Source organism: Camarhynchus parvulus, chromosome Z, assembly GCF_901933205.1.
Source record: "Camarhynchus parvulus chromosome Z, STF_HiC, whole genome shotgun sequence".
Taxonomy (NCBI): Eukaryota; Metazoa; Chordata; class Aves; order Passeriformes; family Thraupidae; genus Camarhynchus; species Camarhynchus parvulus.
Genome location: NC_044601.1, coordinates 9375737 through 9399260, shown reverse-complemented (window position 1 = coordinate 9399260; position 23524 = coordinate 9375737). Strand labels below are relative to the sequence as shown.

The 23524-nt window shown below is 41.4% G+C and overlaps 2 protein-coding genes across 4 annotated transcripts; both read right to left on the bottom strand.

Annotated features, from left to right (window-relative positions):
* Positions 1-1950: 1950 nt before the first annotated feature.
* RIOK2 (RIO kinase 2) lies at positions 1951-16772 on the bottom strand. The gene is made up of 10 exons (XM_030968842.1): positions 16519-16772; positions 15860-15998; positions 15061-15177; positions 14065-14240; positions 12444-12532; positions 11108-11299; positions 10636-10728; positions 9146-9682; positions 8162-8258; positions 1951-6586 (listed from the first exon to the last, which is right to left on the bottom strand). The coding sequence occupies exons 1-10, from the start codon at positions 16582-16584 to the stop codon at positions 6425-6427; spliced, it is 1668 nt and encodes a 555-aa protein (XP_030824702.1). The 5' UTR covers positions 16585-16772; the 3' UTR covers positions 1951-6424.
* Positions 16773-19827: 3055 nt separating this feature from the next.
* LOC115915457 (39S ribosomal protein L50, mitochondrial-like) lies at positions 19828-21218 on the bottom strand. 3 transcript variants are annotated; one of them, XM_030968889.1, is made up of 2 exons: positions 21104-21218; positions 19828-20337 (listed from the first exon to the last, which is right to left on the bottom strand). In XM_030968889.1, the coding sequence occupies exons 1-2, from the start codon at positions 21190-21192 to the stop codon at positions 19941-19943; spliced, it is 486 nt and encodes a 161-aa protein (XP_030824749.1). In that variant the 5' UTR covers positions 21193-21218; the 3' UTR covers positions 19828-19940. The 3 variants fall into 3 exon arrangements, with proteins under 3 accessions (XP_030824749.1, XP_030824748.1, XP_030824747.1); XM_030968888.1 differs by having other exon boundaries at positions 19828-20340; positions 21104-21215; XM_030968887.1 differs by lacking the exon at positions 21104-21218 and adding an exon at positions 20903-21083.
* Positions 21219-23524: the final 2306 nt, after the last annotated feature.

Genomic DNA, 23524 nt, shown 5'->3' with positions numbered 1-23524 from the left:
GAGCTGCTTGCTCTGACCTGCTAAGGGTTGCTACTATGTGAGAGGGTTATGATCATCAGAGGTGTTTATGGGAATGCGCATGGTCATGGATTGGTCTGGAGCAGTGTGTCACTGAAGAAAATATATGTGCTGTTCATTACAGTGCAATTTCAGGACCTACTCTGCCTTCAATTTTTTATGTATTTTACCAGTGTGTGGAAGCTGATGATAAAATGTTCTGTCTGTGCCCTTTTCCTTGTTCCATTCACCCCAGCTTAGTCCACTTGGTTGAGAAAATGCTGTGGAGCTTTAGCCAGCAGTCAGCCTGGTTAGATCTCTTAACTGATCCATCTTCCTCCATAATAAACTTAGAACTTAACAAGGTCATTCTCTTTACAAATCTTCCACAAAGATGTTGATTTTTCTAAAATACCAAATACTTTTTATTATGAGCAGGGCAAAATAAATATGAAAGTGGATTTTCTTACAGTCTTAGATGTGAAATAAACTCACTGATAAAAACAGTAAGTCTTCAGAGGTGAACTTTTCCTAACAGAACTGAATCAAAGTATTTTTGTCATTGAAGAAAAATAGTGTTATTTATAAGTTACACAAATGTAAACAATTGTATTTACAGTGTTAATATAAGGGATATTGTGTTCATTTTTTCAAAGCTGTTTTGTGCTGTCATTAAAATTGGAAGGGGTATAAAGAAGCAGACAAATGGGATGTAACAGCAAGGTCTCATTTTCTGTGAATCCCTTGTCTTTGAGCACTTCTAGGCAGCAGCTGAATCTGGGGCTGGAGAAGGGAATGAAATCTCTCCTGAAGGCAGAGTGCTGGTGGTTCCTCAAAAGGATAGTGTAATTCTACAAGTTAATTTTTTTTTTTAAATACACTTTGTGTAGTTCTGCAACGCTCTTAGAATTCCTTCTCCTGAGATTATTTTGTTGCCTTAAGTGTTCTAGGCATGCCTGTGTTAGTATTCACCTTTTTCTCTCACATTTTGAAGATTGTGTCCTGCTTTTCATCTATTCCTCTGGTTTGGCTCCCTCTGCAAGTTCTTAGTCTGATGAGCACATTTCCTTATATCCATGCTCTCATTCCGTATGTCCTGGTTCTCTGTCATAATTTTAATGACTTTCTATTTTTGTTTGAATAAGGAAAAAGGGTAAAAACCCAAACAAACAAATCACTGGGTTTTTCTGGAATATACAGTGTATTTGTAATTTATGTTGTAAGCAGTTATAATGACCTCTAAATAATAGTTCCAAGATGTATCTTGATGTATCACACCACATGTATAATTTAAACTAAATTTTGAAATTAATTCCTGAGGGAATTATATGGTGGATTGGGATATGATTATGTATAATTTGAGTAACATTGATTTCTGCCTTGGAGAGAAGTCAGGGGAAGAGAAACATGGAAATCAGAACTCAGTGGGAAGAATCTTAGAAAAAATTGGGTTGGGATAGACTTCAGAAGGTCACTTATTAGAATCTTCTCCTTAGAGCAGGATGAGCAACAAGGGCAGGCCAGGTCACTCAGGTCTTTGCCAGTTACATCCCTCCAAGAATGGAGTCTCCACAACCACTCTGGGCTTTACTGTCATTTTTGTGCAGACACCTCTCTGCAAGAACCTGCCTTCCTGTTGAATTGCTTACGGTTCCTGCATGCCCAGCATTTCAGTGTCATTTCTCTTTTCATTGCCAAGGACTGCTGCCACCTGCAAAAACTGCCTGCAGATACAAATATTGCACTCTAGAACTGGTTTTCCATGTACTTTTTAGTGCTGTTCCAAAATAGATCTGGTGGTGTAAAGTGCTGTGAGGCTGTTTTAACAGAAGTAAAAGCAGGCAGGATGTGGTATAGACTTAGCTTGTCATTAGGCATTGAATGTGACAAAAGAACTATTGAATTCCTAATAGACCTCACTTGTCAATTGTTTTTTTAGCATCCCCGCCTGCCCCTGCCTGAGATCCATCACAAACCCTTTATTTTGTCTTGCTCGGTTTCCCTCTGTGCAGTCATGTTTTCTAGCATTGTTGCAGCTTCTGTCCACTCACAGAACTCAACTATCCTTTTCCCCTTCTATTGGAATTAAACTCTCCACCCAACTTTTCTCAACCAGGATCAGTTTGACACAGAAATATTAGATTTTTATTAATGTAAGATTTTATATTTCCTTACAGATTAGTAGTGCTCAGTCCCAATTTGTCTGTTCAGCGTAACTCCCTCCTCAACTTTTTATTTTAACTGATTATTGCAGAGTTCTTGACCCTATCTGACACTGCTGTATTGCTTTTTTTCTAGAATTTTGCACCAAGATTTTACCAAGCTATTGCAAAATCCTGCATTTATTACTTAAAATAAAATACTGAAGCAAAAAGCATGTCCCACACATTCAGGAGCTTTTCCTTTCCTCCATGGGAGACCTTAGTTAATCCAGCTGAAATAAATAGAAATTGTTCCACAAGATATCAGTAAAACTGGGTTTGTTACAAGTGTCCATGTTAGGTTTCTTTTGCTTCTTTTAGAGGCAACTCCCACCCCTTTCTCTCCCAATACATTCTATACATCCTCCTATATTTTTCTTTTTTTAAATTCTGGAAGTGTAAAGTGTGAGAAGCGACAGAATGAAAGACATCACACAGTTGTATTTTTAAAACACCAACAAAATCTTAAAAAAAAGTATTGAAAAAATATCACTTGTTATTATTGTGTTGTATTTTAGAAATAGGCTTGTATCACAAGTCACTATGGCTTTGGGTCAGTTATAGGTTTGAGTTAGACAATGAGCAAAGTAACTTCAGGTAGAGGACTGGCAATGCAGCCAGAAGGGTATTGCAAAAGCATAACACTATTGAGGAATAACATTATACCTTTGGGGTGAAACACCATTAATATTAAGAAAAAAATTACAGACAATTACAGCAGAGGAAAACTACTCCTTTAAAAGTTACTGTTTCAGAAAATGAAACAGAATAAAGTTATTTCTGTTTAACTAGTGTGAAAATCTGTTTAGTGTGAAAATAGTTTAAAAAACAATTGTAATGCTTTACATTTTAAGATAATAACATTACAAAAGTTTTCACTAGCTAAGATATGTTAATATAGATTAAGTGAAATTATTCTCAGGCAGAAAGAACAACAGAAAGAACAACGAAATCCACGTATTCTTATTGCCATACTCACACTGTGTTTTTAAAAGGAGATAAAAAGATATCTTTACTCTGCTTATGATGCATTATACTCAACTCGAACATGGAGAGGGAACATATTTTCACACACATGTCTAAGTTTGCCTGTCATATGTGCTCACAGCAGTCAAATAATGAAAGGAATTCTCCACTTTGTGAAGCCAAGATTAAATTCTAAATTGCACCATCTGAGAACTAATTTTATGATCATCATCTCCAGCTTTCAATCAGCCAGGATTTAAAAAAAAAAAGTTTTTCAAGAAAGAAAACATGCTACAGCTTCTGATACTTCTGATATGATGATACAGTTTCAATACTAGAAAGTATCTGTCCTATTGTTACCTTTTATTGTTTTCATGTCTCGTTGGTTTAGCTAGGAGGCCTCCCTTAAACTTCTAATTTACTGTAGATATTGCATTCTACACATATTCAGAAGCCAGGAAACTTTATGGGCTTCAGATTGCTACGTTAGGTACATGATACCTCTGCTAGTATCTAGTATGATATCTAAAAAGTCACATTAAAATATGATCCTTCAGTTTAACTAAAATGAGGTCAAAAAATAACCAGGATTATTCTTTTATATTCTTTCTGTCATTTATTTTACAAGGCATGAAGGGTGAAACAAACTCAAAATATATGAGTTTTAATATTTCAGATGCAAAGAGGAGGCACAACTCAAAAGTCTTGAAGCAGATGAAAGGCAAAATTCTAGCTCACTCAAAAAGGTCACTTACTGTCAGTCCTGAAGTTCCTGAAGAAAACTTCAGTTTCAGAGTAACACAGAGCTTGGGGGATGATGCACAATACACAGCTGGAAATACACAGCTGCACCAAAGGTAGAGTGAGGATAACAGGAGCAGGTTCCTCTGTATCTCACCCCAATGTGACAGAATTACCCGGAAGGGAGTGTAGCACAGAGAGGAAAATGCAGGATACAGGGCTCCATGTTGTGACAGCAGAGAGATGGATGTTTTTAGAAAGGAATTGCTTCTCTGAAGTCAGAGATTTATGGCCATAGAAAAAGGCACATGAAAGATTCCTCCATAAGATAGTGGATAATTTAAGGTAGTGGTTTTTTGGATTTCTGCAGTGGTTAAATAACAAAAAAATCTTCCCTATAAAGAGACTTCTGAAAAAAGGTCAGCAACTGGCTTTTGAAACCAGTGTTGTGAAGGAGGTATTTCCTTAAAAACAGCATGGTTTTCTTTTTATTTTCAATAGAACATGAAAAGTCATAACTGTACTAGGAATGTTTTTAATATTGATCTAATAACCTAAATATATATTACAATTAAATAGTATAGTAACAAATAAAGCTATTTTAGAGTTCTGCTAGCACTTTGCTTTCCACTGTATGGAAAGACAAATATCTGTCATCTATGCCTATCTATCATTTGCAACTTCTCACCCTCCCTTCTTTGCATTTAGAGCCTCCAGAAATTAGAGATCGCTAGAACACTGCCTCTTTGAGAGGAATTGCGGAGCAAACAAGCCTGAGGATGCAACTTCTGAGCAAGGAAGAAAATAGAGGATTCACTGCCAAAGTTATTTCTTGTCAAACATCCCTCCTTAGCCAAAGGAGCAGGGGAAGGGAAGATGTACCGGCGGCACGCACGAAGATCCCCGGCGCGTACGGCAGTAGGGAAGGGGCTCTGGGTGGGGAGACGCCCGGGGGACGGAAAAGGAGGCAGGGGAGGAGTTTCAGGCTCCGAGCGCGGCTCGTCCCCCCTGGAGCCTGTCCCGAGACAGAGCGGACAGAGCCGGCCGGCGGCGCGCCCGGCCCGGCGCTCCCGGTGCGCGGCGGCGGCGGAGGTGCCGCCCGCTCCTCCTGGAGCGCCAGCGGGTGAGGCTGCTGTGGCCCCGCCAGGCAGCCCAGAGCCACTGCCGCCCCAACATCCCGCGGCCATCCCGGCGGGAAGGGGCGGCGGGCCGGCAGCCGGGGAGGGGCACGGCTCGGCTCCTGACGGGGAACGGCTTCAGCCGCTGCTGCACCCTGGCCATGGGTAGAGTGAAGGGAACTGGGAGCCGCAGGTGAAAATATCCAGTGCCAGTGAGTGCCAGTAAGAATGAGAATTTGGAATTTTCACATTTAACACCCCAAACTGCCAGTTACATCACTTCCTGTTTCTTCTTGCAAAACAGCAGCAGTGTCTGCTTATGGTGCCTAGGAAGATAAATGTTCTGGCGTTTGTGAAGGGCTCCTGCCGTCAAGAATGAGCACTGTGTCTGTAGGGATTGTATTCTAGGGTTTTTTAATGTTTTGGGGTTTCTTGCCTACTGAGTACTGTCCAGGTCATGTGAAGACACTGAATCTTAAAAACAAACAACAACAAACCTCAACCAAACAACTCCAAAACTAATCAGAATGGATACACAAATAAGACTAAATTCCTGTTGGTCAGCTCTGCCAGTACTGATGATTAAAACAGAAATATTAATGGAATCGCACTGAGATAGCACTCTGTGCAAATGATAGCGACGCATGAGGGATGAACACTGCCAAGCAAAATACTGAAAATTTCTAAATGACTGCTGAATACTGCTTTTAGACATCTCTGTCAGTTGTATTTCATTATTATTTTAAGATTAACTTTTTACATCTACTGTAAGCTACTTTTACCTTTAGAATAAAGTAGTCAGATGGCAGTAGGGCTTTTTGTGCTTCAGTATTGTTTTGTAGAACAGCACTTCAAAATGTGCTTGTGCCAATTAATATTTTAATGATTTCTACTATTTATGTTTCTAAGCTCCAGCAGACAAGGCACATTGTGCACTAAATGATTATTTCAGCCAATGAAATCAGGTTTTGTAACATCTGACTAAGTCCCCAAGTTTTGGAAGAAAAGTTAAAGTAATGTCACCTCTCACTAACTTAGCAAAAACTATTTTCATTTTACATTTATGGAAATAATTGTGCATCTACAGTTGAAGAAAAAGGCTTTTTGTGCCTCTGCACAACAAAGACACCACAACTCAGTTATGACAAAACACTGCTGGAAAGTCCTGTCATAATCAGTACTACTGATATAATGTAAATTACAGTCAACAGTTTTGACTAGAAACACAAAACACAACCTCCCAGTCAAGGTCACAGGAATGAGAATGACATCTATTAACTCACAGAAGAACATCTGATTTGCATAGCAGAAATTGCTCCTTTACATAAAAGGATTTTTGGTAAATTAGCATGATCCTTTTAGCTGTATACATTCCTCATGTTTCACAGGAGCTTTAATAAATTATCCCCAGAAATTGGCTGCATCCAAGCTTGACTTAATGTTGTGCATGTTTTCTCGACGTTGCTTGGTGTAAATATTTGCCTCCCCTTTTTGCAGCCGTTGCTTCAGAGCAGATTTCTGCTGCTTGGTCAGCTGACGCTTTATCTTCTGTTTCACCAGTTCCTACAAACAAACACGCAATTTGTCATCAAAACTTCTTTAAATTATTTAGCAGTATGACATGACATGATGTCAGAATTTTTTCAGGACCAGCATGAACATTCATGAGTTATGATGTTCACCTTGACTGTAGAAATGAACAGAGTTCTTTCCTTGTAAGAAAATCATAAAACACTTCAACTGACTGAAAAAGGAGATTCTCTGCTATGGACAAGGTCTGCATGGAGTGCTCTGTGTGTGCTCTGATAGTCTTCATTATAATAAATAGAATTTTAAATATTTTTATAATTTTGAAGTTAATCTTCTAGTGTGTTCCCCACTGAGAAGCTAAAGGAACCACACCTCTCAGTGCAGAACACAGGCCTTACACAAAAATGTAAAAGCTGATTATACTGCAGAACATTCCATGCCCAGCAGTAATTGTTTGGTTTGTGCTTGTTTCTTTAGCCTCCTGGTTATTCTGAAGTTTAGATTACAAAAATATGACTGATTCTAACAGAAAACAACAACTCTGTAACACAAGTGTGTCTAAGAGAGAAGGGGAATTAGTGATTTATAATTCCTCCTCCAGGTTTTCCCATTCCAACAAGCTGGAGTATTCTATGCAATCTCATCTGTTACTTGCACTGTGGCTTATTCTGAGCTCTGCTCTCCATCGTGGTGGCAATATCTGCCCACAACAAAAACAAAGCTATGATTTTGCAGATTGTGGCATGGTCCCAGCTTAAGTTGCCACACTGATGCCAAGTGCACACTTGTGTATTTTTTCTTGGACCAAAAAGAGAAATCAAATCTATTTAATCATGGTGGAGTAAAATCTTGCTGGAAACCTGCTAGAATAAATTCTGCAAGGCAGATACCATTATGACATGTAATCTAATCTAAGTTCACCAAATTCTATTGCTGAACTGCAGCACTTGGTGTAAAGACTCATCAGTCTTTCCACCATCACATCCTACAGATGTTCCAAAATTCCTGATACCAAGTAGACATATCACCTACTGCCAGCTCTGGGGTTGAAGAAAAGTACATTAAACTCTGCTGAAAATGTCCTGATTTATGTAATTCAGAAGGTCAAATTCAAATTGCCAAAAAGATCTCTGTTGAAGGTGAGTTTACAGAAATCTTTCAGAAAAGAATGTGAAGAAATGTCTAAGAAGAGAGGTGAAAAAGGCAAAATTAAATCTAGACTCAAGTATCCACATTCAGAATAAAAAATATTAATTGTGGCTAGCAACAGAAATGGATGAACTGATGCTATTAGTGCATTAGCATATATTAATATAAATTAGTTATTGGGTAAATGAGAGTTGTTAGTGTTGATATGGAGCTTCAGTGAGAGACCAAAAAGCAAAATATGAAGGAGAGTGCTGGAAAGCACTCCCTGTAAGCAGTTACAGCAGTATCAGTCCTATTTTTCTGTGGGAATGGAGATACACACTGGAGAGGTAGATCGTAACTGTTTTTAAAGATGATCCATGCCAGAGAAGAATTTCAGAAACAGGGGCTAACAGTTATGTGCAATTTAAGGTGGTCTGAGGGTAAACTAGATGACAACATAAAAAAAATAGTATTTACCGGAGGAATGGTTGAACAGCTGCCAACACTTCTGACTGATGTGATGCTCTTAGTCCTTGTCCTGTGCCCAGCAATGGGAACAATACACTCCTCATTACTGAAACACAAAAATCAATGTATTATCCCATGAGCAAGATAAACACACCTTTGCTTTTATGAACACCCTGTTTGAGTCTTCACTTTCTAGGCAACAAAACATGCAAGTTTTAAACATTACATGTTTAAACAACCAGCTTAAACATTAACACTGGTTGTTCAAGACAGGCACTTTGTGAAAGAAGAATTTGTTGCACAACAGCCGTTTAAGTATCAAGCACAAGAAGAGAAACCTCAGGGCACTTCAGATCCTGCACAACGTTTTGACAGTATTTAACTGAAAACCAAAAGCAAGTGAGGAGGAGTATGATCTCTGCATCCACAAACATGGTGGGCTGGCAAACTCAAGAAATATAATTTCACACACAAGGGATTAGTCTGAAGGCAAGCAGGAATTTCTATGTCAGGAAAGGAATTAAAAGCTGGAACAACATACAGTACAATATATTTGAATTAAACACTCCAAGCAGCTTGTTCTGGATAACTTCAGCTGAATGAGCAGCAGAACATTTGCCTTTGACACGAAGTATTTGAATTATAAACTTCCTCAGGGAAGTTATTTAGAAGCAGTATTTTAACAACAAGAACTCCTTCATTATCAATATTAGCTGAAATGAAGAAAAAAGGGGGGAAAACCCACCACAGAAAATAGGTTGGTCTTTGAAGTGCAAAACCTGTTTTCTCATTAGATAAACACAGCAGAGGTGGACAACCATACCACCAATAGGAAGGGCATTTACTGGTATATTTTCAAAACAAATTTAATTTTTAGTCTTCAGTTTGAACAAGGGCAGCTGAAGAGCAGTCCTTCTTGAGCTACTTGACACATATACATTTTTGGAGGCAAGGAAAGGGCAAGACTTCTAGACAGTAAATGTGAATCTTTACCTGTAATGACTGAATTCCTCATTTAAAGCTGATGAGTTGACCAGCTCTGGGCACTCTTCTTCATTCTCCTTACCTTCACAGCACCCTCCTTGACCTGCCTGACCTTCCAGTTCAGCAGCATTTTCAGTTAGTCTTTTGCCCTTAAAAGAAGTAATTGCAGAACTCTCTGCACCTTCACTGGACTTCCAAGGCACAGCTAGTCCTTCATCTTCTTCCAAGGCTGAACTCAACTCTGCCATATTTAGTCTTTGTGTATTTTCCCTGCTTTTAGCTGTATCAGCCTCTTCCTCACTGCTGCTTGCAGCACTGTCAGAGGCTCTGCTTTCAGAGAAATCACCCACTTCACATGTGAAGTCTTCACTGTTCTGTTCATTTCTGCTGAAGAAGTTGAGCTCTTTCTCAGCATCCTCTGGAAGTTCTAACACCTCTGTATTGTCATCCTCATCAGAACCTGTGGGGTAAAGCAGTTCACCATCTTCCTGCATCTCCTTTGCATAGCCACTGGCAGCAATCTCTTTATCAAGAGAATACTCTCTCCTGTGGAAAAGGAATGTTTTCTTTTAATATGCTAAATTTAATAAGCCAAGTTACCAATATACTACATTTTGGGTTGAAAATGCTAACCAAGCTAGACTAAAATTACCCAGTATTAACAGAAAAGATACATTGTTGAATCACACAAAATACATGATGGTGCTGAGCTTTAGGTGAAATACTAACTTAGAATGTAATCCAAGAGAAGAAAACTCCTCCAGAAGATGATTGCATCTCCATAACCTGCATTTATAGTTTGGGTTTTTTTCAGGAAATTGTTCTACTTTAGCAGGAATAACATTTTGATTTAAGTTCAAATCATGCTTAAGCAAACAGAATAATAAAGGGTCTGACATACAAAGGCTGATTAAAGTGTGGAACTCCTTAGGAAAAGTGCTCAGAATGAAATAAAACCATTTTCATTGTAACAGTTTGGGTCTCTTTACACGGTTTCAGTGTAAATTTCGGTCTTAAAATGAGTGAAAAGTAAGTTTACTTTTCAGAAGGAGCAAAAGACTCCAGGAAGTTTAAATGTAATAATCCCTAAGGGGCAGCCACTCTATTTACAAGCGTTTAAAATAATTTTGAAACAGAAATCCAAATTAATCTTCAATATATTAGAATTATTAAACTGTTAATTAAAATCAAACAGATTGATTCTGCATCACTGTTAAAATTTCCTGGACATTCACCATTTGGATCAAGCTTTCAGGGTGACCTCTCTTCCTTAGTTGCAGAAAGACAAGACAGCAAAGGATTTTAAAGCACACTTGAAAACCACTTACAGTAACTTTGAGAAAAACAGAATAGAGAAGAGAAAAATGTAACTTAAAATTATATAGTTGGGCCTATTTTTTTTTATTTCTCCCACAGGCATCTCTCACAGGAATTCACTTTTCTCAGAATACCAACACTAGTGCCATAAGTAGAACTCAAATTCATCTGGTCATTTGTACCTGATGTCTTTGAAGGCTGGGAAGAGCTCACTCTCATAGTTGAAGCGTTTCTTGAAGAACTCCTTAATACAGTTAACATCTCTGTTAAAATACCTGTAAAAAATACAGAATTGTACAAACAAAAAATCAGTCAAGTCTATTGCAACAAGAAGCATTTACCCTACATGGTTTTATTCGAAAATTATTTCCATTAGCAATCTCAAGCCAAAAGGCTAGAAAGGGAAACTGGATACAGTTCATTGCTGAGTGTCACTTCACCAAACAATATTATCTCTGAGAAGCAATTAATCACATCTTTATTCTGCAGAGACATGTCTATTCATTCTTTGTTTGGAACATTACTTGTGCTGCATCACAACAGTGGCAGAAAAAGATTCAGGAAAAGACTTATGGAAACAAGTCATGGTTGACTGTCTGCTTTCATCAGCATTTGTCAGATTCACCTGGAAAACTCCTTTGGATCTAAACCTACCATTCAGCATTTGCATGTGATGTTGACATCATCTGAGGGAAATCAATCAAAGTAGCATGGTCGTTATTATCCAGGATGAGATTAAACTCATTGAAATCCCCATGGATCAGACCATGATTGGCGAGTTTTACAATCAGGTCCATTAATTCACTGTAGACGGCAGCTGGATCTTCCATTTGGCGCACCTGGCACCTGAAAAGTTAAGTAAAATTAAATAATCTCAACCTTGAAAGACTTAATTTAAAAATACAGATAAAGTATACAAAATACATTTGACAGAATGCCAGAGTAATTCAAATTAAAAGGGCCCTCAGGTCTCTGGTCCAGCATCCTCCTGAAAGCTGGGTCAAATCTGAGACCAGACCAGAGTGCTCAGGTCTCTGTCTATTTGGGATAGAAAACTTCTGGAAATGGAGAGAGACAGTGAAACTTTCCCAATCGACTTGTGCCACTGCCTCTCTGTCCTCACGAGGAGAAAAAATATCTCCTTATATCCAGGCTAAACCTCACCTGAACTCACTCACTGTCTCCCACTGAGCACTGCTGTCGTAATGCATTATGTAAATAATGGACCAGCAAACTTTTATGTTTCTCCTGTTTTAGGTAATCTTATCGTGTCAGTAGGAGCTAAATCTTCTTAGGCTGAAATTCAAATGGCCCGTGGCATTTTCTTCCACAAAATCACATTTTCTAGATTATGTTAGGAAAAGAAGAAAAACTAAACTTCCATTGCAGACTGCCACAAGGAACTTGAAGTGTTCTGTTAACACAATGGATGTGGAATTATTTAACATATGAAGGTGAGAGTCTTTTCCACATTATTCCTCAACTGTTTTACTTTGGAATTAATTCCCATTTGATTAAACTTAAGATCTTAAATCCTATAGAAGACAATGGAACAGTTTGTTCTGTAACTAGAAACTTTAAATCTCTGGATTAGACCTGGGTTATTGTATGAAAGAGACAGGTTTTGGTTTTGAATGCTTTTGCATTCCAAAGCAAACCAACCCTTCACCTACGAACCTCAATAATATTTAATGTTTCTAGAGGTTGACAAGCTCAAGCAAAATAATCTTTCTCAAAGGTGCAAAACCAGATTATACATGGTAGTCTGTTACAAACAGTGCAGAACTCAGTTACAAACTCACCTGTACTAACAGAGCAAAGATCACAAAGTGGAGCTCAGAACATGAGGGATATTAATACTCTATATACAAAGTAACATAAAGTATGTGCAATTTCCGTGTAGAAAACAAGGAAAAACCCTAAACCTGTTACTTTTCCTAGGGTTGTCAGGGTCTCTGTAACACAGAGAATTCAAGCTTTCACTACTTACAAAGGATATCCATCAACAAGTTCCATAACAACTGCATGCCTGTTGTAGTCTATGGGCTTTGGAACAGGAAATTCTCTGTCATGCAAAGCCTGGAAAGAGACAACACATTGAAAAATTAAAATTAAATTGTTAAGGAAACATTACACATATTGACAAACCCACACCTAAGGCAAGCAGTACATATCACTGTGATAGCAGCATGTATTGCCCAAATCACATGCCTAGGAAAGAAAACAGCCTCACAGCCATTGGACCTCTCACTGCAAAGACAATAAAATTCAGAAGTTTAGACACTGACTGCACTTCCTACAGTTTAATTATCATGCATCTGGAAGAAAATCCCAGCAAACTGGAGAAATTACACAACCTTACCTGGTACATTAGCCTGTGGAATCAGTAATAGGAAAAGGAAATGGGGTGTTTGGCATTAGAAAAGAATTCCACACTAAGCTGCTGCCAATACACTCCTGCCTGATTAATCAATCTATACTCAGTTGCTGTAACATAACTATGTGTTTGTGTATGTGAACACAAGTTCATTCCTAAACAATAATAATCAGCTTTATACCACACTAAGATTAACCAAAGACAGGCCATGATATTTTGAAGCTCTCCTGTTTGCATTTTCCAGCACAAATTTAGTCATTCACTGGATCCATTCAACTTTTATATGGGTTCATTCTGTTTTTACTCATTCTGTTGTTACCAGTGAACTTTTCTAGAGAATCTTAAGTTAAAGCAACATAAATACAGTTTTTGTTACTTAAGTATTTCTGCTTTTCAATACTCAATTAAACCTCCCCCAGTCCTCTGCTCAGGGAACCTGACCCCCACAATAACATTCCTACAAGTTCTGACCACATAAGGCTTAACCAGCTGGACCACCTGGACAGAGGATCTAAATGATGGTGTTAGTTCTTTCTCTCTCCGTGGAGGCCAGTGAGAAAATTAATTATGGTTCTTTATTTACAAGAACAAGAAAATAATTTCATGTAAATATTACTCTTGAATAACACAAAAGGAGAAATGAAAACTAGGTTTTTATTAATAATTTTTTTAGCTATCATCTTTCATCACTATACAATATCTGTGGTTTTTTGAAGCAGGTAAAAAAGCACAGAATCCAAGATTAGCAGTATAATAGAATCTTTTCTCACAGCACAGAACTCAGTGTGCCTTTTTAGATCAAAACACCAGTTTTGATCTGAAAGATTCCCCTCAACAGCACAGAAACAAGTGAAAGCTCGGTAAAATAAAAAACAGGTTAATTTTAAGAAATGACAACTGCTTCCTAGTTTATGCAATAAATTTTGAAGGAAAAACTGTGGAACTGGTGATATATAGATTATCTACCCATAACATCATTAATTTGAAATTCTCTCATGATGCCTGAATCTGTTCCATGTGATTTCAATGGCAAAGCTTAATTTTGGCACTGGGAAGTGTACAAAGCATGCTGCATTGAAACTTTCTGAAATGTATACTTTAAGTCCATGAGGGGAGAGAAAAAAATGAAGCATAAATCCTACCAGTACTGTGAACACAAAGTGATCAAAAGACAGCCTAAGAAGCATTTCTAGCCTGTCCCACCATTGCTGGCTCTGTGTGAGTGGCCACCTACCTTCATGTAGGCAAACTCCTTCATTGCTGCTATCCGGGACAAGTACAGCCAGGACATTTTGTGCCTGTGCTTGTGGTAGTCACGTTTGTTTTTCAGGTTGCGAAAGGAGGTTCTCCCCAGCCGGTGCAATTTCAGTGCAAACTGTTGCTCCTCTTCATTGGCAACAATATAAATATCTAGAAAATACATAACAGCACAGATCTAAGAAATTAATCATATCTAAAAAGCCAGATGAAAAAGTGCAGCGAAAGTTTGTTACCTCACTCCTCACCCTTTCTGACCCACAAGTTTTAGCAAAGGCAGCTAATTACAGAGTGTGTATCAAAAGTTTGAACATGAAGAAATTACTGTTAAAGAGTTCATGGTACTCCGATTGAAGAAATGCTGATGAGATCTGAAAGATCTTTCAGTGCTCTGGTGTTATAAACCACATCCCGGAAGAGCTTCTCCTTCCTGATGAATGGACAGGCAACCCAAGGGACCAGACTCTTAATTTTGTGTTAACAAATACCCTAAACTTAATTTCTAGTATTTGTCCCAAATAATCCCCTTCTCCAATTACAAAAGTCACATTCTGTGTCAAACTACATGAACATAGCAGGAACCAAGATAGCGTTGCAATAGTTTTGAGCCTATTTTACTTTACTACCTTATCTTTAAGTGGGATGAAAAAGCTGAAATTATCTTTTTTGTTAAATGGTTTGAACTCTTGACAAAACACAACAAAAGCAGCCCCTGCCTGGAAAGTACCTTTTAAAATAATGAACTAAGAAATTAACAAATGGGGCAAACAATTACACTTGTAAAACAATATTCAAATGTAGCCAGAAGCCTCACAGAGCACTTGAACATGCTATGTTCAAATACGTCTTGGTGTTTGACAGATTAATTGATCTTCCTATCCAGAGGAAAACTCCCCTAGTTTCTAGCAAAATATTTGCAGTATTACAGATGTGTTTGCTGAAGAAAATTTTTAAAAATGTTATTTTAGTTTACCTGATTCTTTGCCAACACCCATCTGGTTCCCCACAGAACTGATGACTTGCCGGGAAGAGAGAGTTTTCAGAGCCAGGTAATCATATCCTGCATTAGTTAACCGATAACCCTGGACAGCTGGGTAAAAATAAAATACATTTCACTCCTTGTTATGCACACATACCCTTTAAAATAAATCTCAATTTAGTCTTGTTTCTTGCAGTACATAGCACGCAAGTAATATTTCAGCCCTTGGCTCTTACCAGCCCCATTTGACTGAATGGTGAAAATGTTTAAATTGGATTGGAGCAACCCTCAATCCTTGGAAGAACTGGGACAAAAGGGAGAGCACAGACATCCCCACTGTGTTTGCAGGGCCAGATCCAACTAAAAGGCTGAAGGGAATAGGGAAAGGCCTGCACCACCTTGTCAGATGTCAGACAACAAATACTGCTTTAGCAGCTGTTTCTGAGGCAGTGAAATGTCCAAGAATTGTGCAGTCTGTTCCAGAACTGTGAGGATATCACTCACTTGGATTAACGCCTACACACACTTGAACGCTGCTTCAAGTGATGATTCTTTTTACTTTATTCTGAGCAAAAAACAAAGTTAATTGTTCATCTTTTTTCTGTCTCTTACTTCTAAAGATACAAGCAGACACAGCATCTGGTGCTGCACAAACCCACATTTCCAGGCTGAGTCCAAGAGAAGGCAAAGGAAATACTCTGGGCACTCCTACATCCCAACCTGTTGGGCAGGTCCACTGTGAGGCACTGGGGACAGGATAAGAAAGGGAATCCAACACAAAATTCAAACTCACTTTTAGTTCGTTCATAAGCCAGAAGTTTGTGCTTCGCCAGCTCTCTCAAAATTTTATTACAGCCACCGTGTTTAAGGCTGGCAATGGAAGCAATTAAGCTAGCAGGAACTATTTCATGGTTCTTCATGCCCATTTCCACCTATAAAAGTAATTAAAAACAGATTTGTCAGCACTGTGTTGAAGTACAATGAAGTACAGATCCAGCTCAAGAGTAAAATCCCTTTTCAAATAGGCAATTTTTAAAGACTACAGATTTTCAGACTTAACTTTCTACGTTTTAAGCCTGAACAAACCTTTCCGCTTGCTTCACTGCTCCTTGGCAGCCTATGTACAACCCACCCAGGGAAGTTCTTCAGTGCCAGCCATGACACGAGCGGCTAATTAGATTTCAGTCCCAGTCACGGGAAGCAGAGAGAGCAGAGACGCTGGGATGCTGCCTCACCGTGATGGGTCTGCGACCAGCCGGGCATCCCCAGCGACTTCCCTGGCATCCCCAGAGAACCCCCAAGCATCCCCAAGAAGTCCCTGTGCCTCCGGATCCCCCCAGCCGGGCGGCTGAAGGAGACACCGGCCCGAACCGGGCCCTCCCCAGAAGAGGCCAGCACAGAGCCCCAGCGGAGGCACCACAGGCCCGGCCCGGCCCGCCCCGGCCTGCTCACCGCGGTCAGCACCCTGAAGTGCTCCCGGGACAGGTACCGCAGCATCACCACGTTCAGCTTCCCCATGGCAGCGGCGGCAGAGGTGCAGGGACGGGAAAAAGATCAGGAAAAGGATGAGGAGAAAGATGTTGCGGACGAGGAGCAAGAGCACGGGCCGCGCATGCGCAGCAGCGCCTGGCCAGGTCCTGGCAGCTACGCGCGCTGCCGCGCTCCGCCGCATCCCGCCGAGCTCCGCCGGCCACCGAGCCGGGAGCCCGACCCGAAACGCAAGAGAAACTCTGCTCCGAGTTCGGCGGGACCGCCTTCTGTGCCTCCCTGCTGCGGGGGAGTGTCTTGGGACGCCCGTGCAGCTGCCAGGACCTGTTCCCGTGGGGCGCTTCCCGCTTGTCACGTGCGCTGTGGGACTGTGTGGAATGTCGGGGAAGAGCGCGGTCGGTCTGGCGGGGAAAGAGCTCTCTTCTCCGGGGGATAACCTGGTGTTGCCAACCTATTTAAACACAAACCCAGACGTTTTGGCAAGCTAATGTAGCGAAAAGCTCTTCGGTCTTCATTTACACTTCACAGCGAATATTTCACTAGAAGAAAGTGAAGAACGTTCACATTCCATTACCTAGACCCCTGTAAAAGCAAGTTCTGAACGCCAAAATATCAACACTTGTTGCAGTTTCCTTCACGTTAACATACTAGAACATCATCTGGCATATTTCTTGCTCTCCCATTTTTTTCTTCTTTTTCCCCCACTGTTGTTGGTATGAAAATAAGAAGGCAAGATCATTTTCATTTCTCTCAGCCAGCCATCTGTGTTCAGCTGCCTGTTACCTTCAAAAAAAAAAAAAAAACAAACAAAAACATTCCAAAGAGGAGAAGACAGCCCCATCAGGTGCATATATTGTGAACAAAGACCCATATTTACTATATGTGATCTCCGACTCTTACATCCCTTGTCGACTATATGTTTGCTCATTAAATTTCCATCCTTTATTGTGATCTGTAAATTTTAGCTACTCTATAATTGCTACAGATTAAAGGCAAAGTTAATTTTACCTGTCTGTCTTTGTTTTCATCTACTGCTAATGCCATGGTCAGTACTCAGATGAGTCCATTTCATGGACACACAACAGGAAATGGGCTGAACTGCATCCTCCATAGTACTTTGATTTTGGCCCTATTCCTCATCCAGCTGACACAAAACAAGCATTACCCTTTTCCAGGCACACCTAGCAGCAAATGAAGATCTTTTTTTTCTACTCTTTACTGTTTTTTGGGGGTTTTTTTAAGAATCCTTGGCTTTTCTGCCTTGCTCTGATTCTAGACCATGAACTGAAAAGATCCTGTCACTGATTCTGGAGCAGATTTTGCCACCTGGTTAGCAGGGGAAGAAAGAAGAGAAACTTCCAGCTTCAGGAGACAGGGAAATGAAGACCTGGGGCTTGGTGTCCTTGTCCAGCTTTCCATTATGAATTTATGACCTTTGTCTATACTTTCCTTTATAATCGGACTGCCTAAAGAACCAGTTAATAAATTCTGTGTTCCTCATATTTCACCATTCCATTTACCAACAGAAGTAAAAAGAGCCCAAAGAATCCACAATTATGTAGATATAAATTATTCTCCAGGGATCTGTCTTTTTCTAAGGGTGTGAAATCTCAAGGAAGAGGAGATCCAATCATAAGAGTCAGACTTACTGACAGCATTCTAGAAATAGAAAATGCTATGTGAAATACCTACCTTTTTCTGCTTCAGAATTTCATGAAGATTTGTTTTGCTTTCTGTGACTGTACTTTTGGAAAGATTAAAATATAAACTGCTCTTTCACGTACAGGAATTTCTGTATGATCTCATGAAAAAAAAACAAACCGAACACCAAAAAAGCAAACAGCTAAATGCAGACAGCTGATCTCCAGAGACAAGAATTAAATGGTTACTTTTTCCTTTAAATAGAAACTGTCTGGGTGCTTAAGGAGAATGTATCCCTGATCCACAACTCAGGGATGTAAAGCTGTAAAGTCTGGTGGCATGTTCCACAAATTCACCGATTACTTAGACAACATTGTACTGCAATTATGCAGTGTTCTGATGTTTTCAAGTGAAAATAAATAAGGAAAAGCAGAAGTAAAACTCAACTGAATTGTATGTTATAAAACCCACCAAGCTTCATATTCTGGAAAGAAATCATAAATTTTGACTGTGTTAAGTGTTTCATTCCATGAGAGCTCTTGTTGACATATGGTAAGATATGAAACAGGTCAATTGAACAAATGTTCATATTTTGTTTGTTTTTTTCCTTTTGAGAAAGGGAAATGGGAAGATCACAGCATCCGGAAGGCTAGCACAGACTAATCCTCACCAGTCCTGCTGGCAACTCCTTCAATTGTTTTGACAGCCAGATCTGGGCCAACCAGGAACAGTACGAAGAAATCCAGGCAGGCAAACAGCTACAGTGCCATTCACCAGTCCTGGAAAAAGCATTCCAGAGCTTGGCATCTGTGCTCCAGTGCTTGCCAAGCACATCCGCAGAGTGGCCACACAGGCGCTGGCTTTCACAGCAGCAGAACAGAAGGAAAGCAGAAGATCTCTGTGAGCCACAGTGTGAGCAGTGGGAAGCACACTGCCATGGTCCTCAGAATCAGAGGTAAAAGCTGGGAAAGTTGTGCATTGGGATAAGGACAGTTTAATAGGGGAAGCAAAGGCTGCACACACAAGCAAAGCAAAATAAGGAATACTCTGCTTCCCATGGCTGTACTGGTGTTCAGCACCTCCAGCAGAGCAGGGTCCTACTGCACATCTCAGTGACTTGGAAGGACAAATACCATCACTCCACATTTTTTTATACACTGAGCCTGATGCCATACACTTCTTCTCCCATTTTTTTATACACTGAGCCTGATGCCATATGGTCTGGAATATCCCTTGGGTCAGTTGGGGTCACCTGTCCTGGCTGCGTCCCCTTCCATGTACCCCCAATCCCTTCACCTGTGTGGCAGGAAGAATAACAGGAAAGGCCTTGGCTTTGTGCAAGCCCTGCTCAGCAATAGCAAAATCATCTCTGTATTATCCGCCTTGAGTTCAGCACAGGTCAAAAATACAGCCCCATAACAGCCCCTGGGAACAAAATTAACTCCACCTCAGCCAAAACCAATACAGAGATGCAGGGTAGAAACTGTGGAAATGGCACCCTTGTTGATCCTCACTGGATCCTGTCAGTGCCCAGCAGCAGGGCAAGGGCAGGGGGCAGCTGGCAGTGCCCACGCTGCACCTCACAAGAACTGATCTGCAGGGAAAAAAGAGCAGAACAGGAGCAGCCAAACCTGAGCACAGCTCAGTGAACCTTTATTACCGAAATTCACAGCTCTCACCCCAACCAGAGGGCTCTGCTGCTGCCCTGCAGCACCAGCCAGGCACAGGATGCTGCATGGGGGGACTCACTGCTGCCAGATGATTTTCAGGTTCGGGGGCAGCTCTGCGGCCGCGAGTTCATCGATCTTGGTGCCGTCCCTCACAGGGGTGCAGTAGAAGCCCAGCACGTCCCCAGCGCAGCGCATGCGGTGCAGCTGCGAGTTGGGGACGGCATGTCCCAGCTCCGCTGCCAGCCGGGCCAGCAGGCGGTGCTTCAGCCTCTTCTCCTGCAGGGGAGCCTGCTGCCAGTCCTCGGGAACAGAGGGCCCGAAGACCTCCCTGACGTGGGACTCCAGGCAGCTCTGCAGGTCCTCGGGCGGGACGTAGCTCCGGCGGCGGCGCAGGGGGTGCATCAGGCTGGGCTCGCGCCTCTCCTCCTTCTCAGGAACTGCTCCGTCTGCTTCCACTTCTCTTTCCTCCTTCCTGCTGGCAGCAGAACACATTCTCAGCCTCTGGCTACTCAAGACAGAGTCAGAGCATTTTTGTATTCGTCATGTTTTAAACCACTCAATCCAGACACCCCACACATCCCATGGACTCATCAGGTCTGTTGGCCAGAAGTGCACAGGCCTTCCCCAAGTGCTGCTCCCTACACAGGCTGCCTCCGCAGAGCAATCACCCACCCATCTTCTATCATGGGTCTGCGTGAAAACAGCATTTTAACAAGATTAGTTACTTCTTTTCTGTTACAGCTTCGTTTGCTAATTTGCTGTGAATAAAAAGCTTATCAGAAAATAACCACTACTACAGAAGAAAATCAGTGTCCATATGTAAAAAAAAAAATCATTACTAGTTTTTAAGTAAAAAATTTTGCCTTCTCATATGCCCCAATGCAGTCAACAACCAACCCATGCGTGGTTTCACGCAAAATGTTACAGAGGAACTGTTTTTCATTCCCGCGAAATCCCTCTCTTCTCACTCCTAACAAAAGCAGTAACAGCTCTAAAGGCTCCAGCCCTGCACCAGTGCACCCCCACCAGCAGCGCACCTCGGTGGGCGCGGCTTGCCCAGAGAACCTGTGGAGTCTCCTTGCCTAAGGACATTCCAAAGCCGCGTGGACAAACCCTGAGGGACTTGCTCAGGGGGTGCTGGGCTGAATGACCTCCAGAGAGCCACGGCCTGGTGCAGGCCCAGCATGCCGACAAGGCCAGAAGCCACCCCCGGAAGCCACCCTGTGCCCTGCGGATACCTGCGGCTGCCCCACAGCGCCCTGAGCCCCGCGGGTCCGAGCCCCGGCCTCTGCCCCGCCACGACCCGCAGCACCCGCACCGCCGCCATGCTGGGGGCGCGCCGGGCGCCTTCCGCGGCCACCGCGAGTGACGCATTTCTGCCGCGCCCCGCAGAGCCTCATGGGAAATGTAGTCCGTCCCCTCAAGCCAGCCCCCTCGCTGGGAAACGGAATGTGTGGAAATTTCTTTAGGAAAAGGCGTTCTTTGATGTTTGGTCTTTGTGTGCTTTCAGGCCTAATCGACAAGCAGGGAGATTTAGTCAAGCAGGCAACAAGCTGTAAGTGATGAACCACATCACAAGCCCGGGTGTTGAACCACAGAATATGCTGAATTGTAAGGGACGCTGGCCCTGCACAGCCCCATTCCCAAAACTCACACCATGTGCCCGAGGGTATCGTCCAAATGCTTCTTGAGCTCTGTCAACAGCTGGTGCCATTTCAGTGACTTCCTAAGTGTTACACTGCTTTTCCTCACTGAAAAATCTAGCATGGAAACATTTTCCAGATGGTACATGGAAAAGCAAAACATGATGCTACAGTATCAGGTTTAATGAAGGAGCAAGTTCTGATGTCCTGTAACAAAATGTGCATGTGACAATCATGGTTGTCAGACCAAAGGCCCACACTGAGGTGCACAGCTGCAAGCCAAATTTTCTCCCCAAAATTCCACATACCCGCCCATATTGCAATGACATGCAAACTTCTCTGTTGTGATGCCTGAAAGACAGTCTGGAAATGAAAGTACATAGACCTGTGTCTATAGAGCAAGTATTTGTTTATTGCAGTGCTGGAGATGAGGGGGATTTCTCCTCCTAACTCACCCACCTCTGTCAAGTGCTGTGGTGTATTTATACAGTAATTATTGCTTAGTGTTACTGTGTCACTACAACATCATCATATACAAGCGGGAACTAATTGACACAGCGTGATCTCACGGTTCTAAATAGTTACTTTGCACTGTGCTTGTGCCTCCCCAATTCGGGGATCATCAGGGGTCCTTGATGAAGGCTTCCAAAGTCTTCTTTCCACCTGAACTTTTCAACTTTTTCTTTGGAGCATGCACAGTTATGCTGTTCCTTGGTCTGTTTGGTCTTAACTGGCCTAAATTCTTTGTTTTGTGGCTAATTGACTTTGCACTTGCCAATTTTTCATTAGTGCTATACTTATCTATCTCTGAAACTATCCACGTGGCGAGGTTTGTTTCTTTTTTTTTTGTCCATTCAGCATTAAGCAACTAGTTAACCATATACTAGCCGTTATATAAAAAGTTATTTATATCAGGTTATATAGATATAAAGTTATGACTCAGGTTATATAGGTATAAAAATCTGTAGTTTGTGTTCTATAGGTATCAGGTGATATAGATACATAAAGAGTCATGATTTAGGTTTATATTGATGGCAGGTTATATAGATACGTCAGCTTATATGGGTATCTTATAACTCAAGCTAAATAAGCACCTTGAAACTTTGATCTAAGTTATATAGGCATCAGTTGCTTAGCAGAATTTCTTAGTGAAAAATACTGATGCTGTATAAATGGTATATCAGCATTGCAGTTTATATGAATCCTCACTACAATCATTCACCAACTCTAGGCCTATGGGTTTGATTATTTGCTTTAATTTCTTTCTCCTCATCCCACAGGCCAGTACTCCTGGAGGGAAGTATAGCACAAGGACTGCTAGACAAGCGTCATACCCTCAGGAACATCACCCTCTGCAACCTTGGACATTGGCACATTTTTACCAGAGAGACCTAGAGTTTGCCTGCAGAATGACGTCATTTCTCCATCTGTTTGGCTGCTGCAGTGACCCTTTGGCCTTGACAAGGACAGGTGAGACCCTGATTTCTGTCTCCACAACACTGTCTTCCTCCTTGAGCCTCTCTTGTGCAGCTGCATGCCAAGGTCAGTGCTTGTAGGAAACCTTAGGAGCCTGCCGGGCTGCCAGTCCGCAGAGAAACCTCTGAAGGAGCTGACAGTGCAGTCCAGTCAAAGGCCTTGTGCTTCTGTTCCTCTGTTTTCCTCCACACTGCCCTTCCTGATCCATGGTTTTTTTGCTGAAGGAAGCTATGACACATGACAAGGACATAAAGCCTTCCCTGCTTTACATTCCATTTCTCCCATCCCAGCAGAAAGACAAACCCCATGGTGTATAAAAGTTTCTCCACCACAACAGAAGTGTCTAATATAGATTAAAAAAAATTAAATTAAATATCTTATCTAAGACCCTCTTGAGACCAAGAAGGTGCCGTAATGGTGGTCTTCTTCCTCAAAGTCAGAGTCAGTTTCATTCTTTTTGTTCCTGCTTGGGTTAGAAGCTGATATAGGAAGGAAGTTCTTGGAAGTGTTTTATTCTCGATGTCATCTGCAATATGGCCT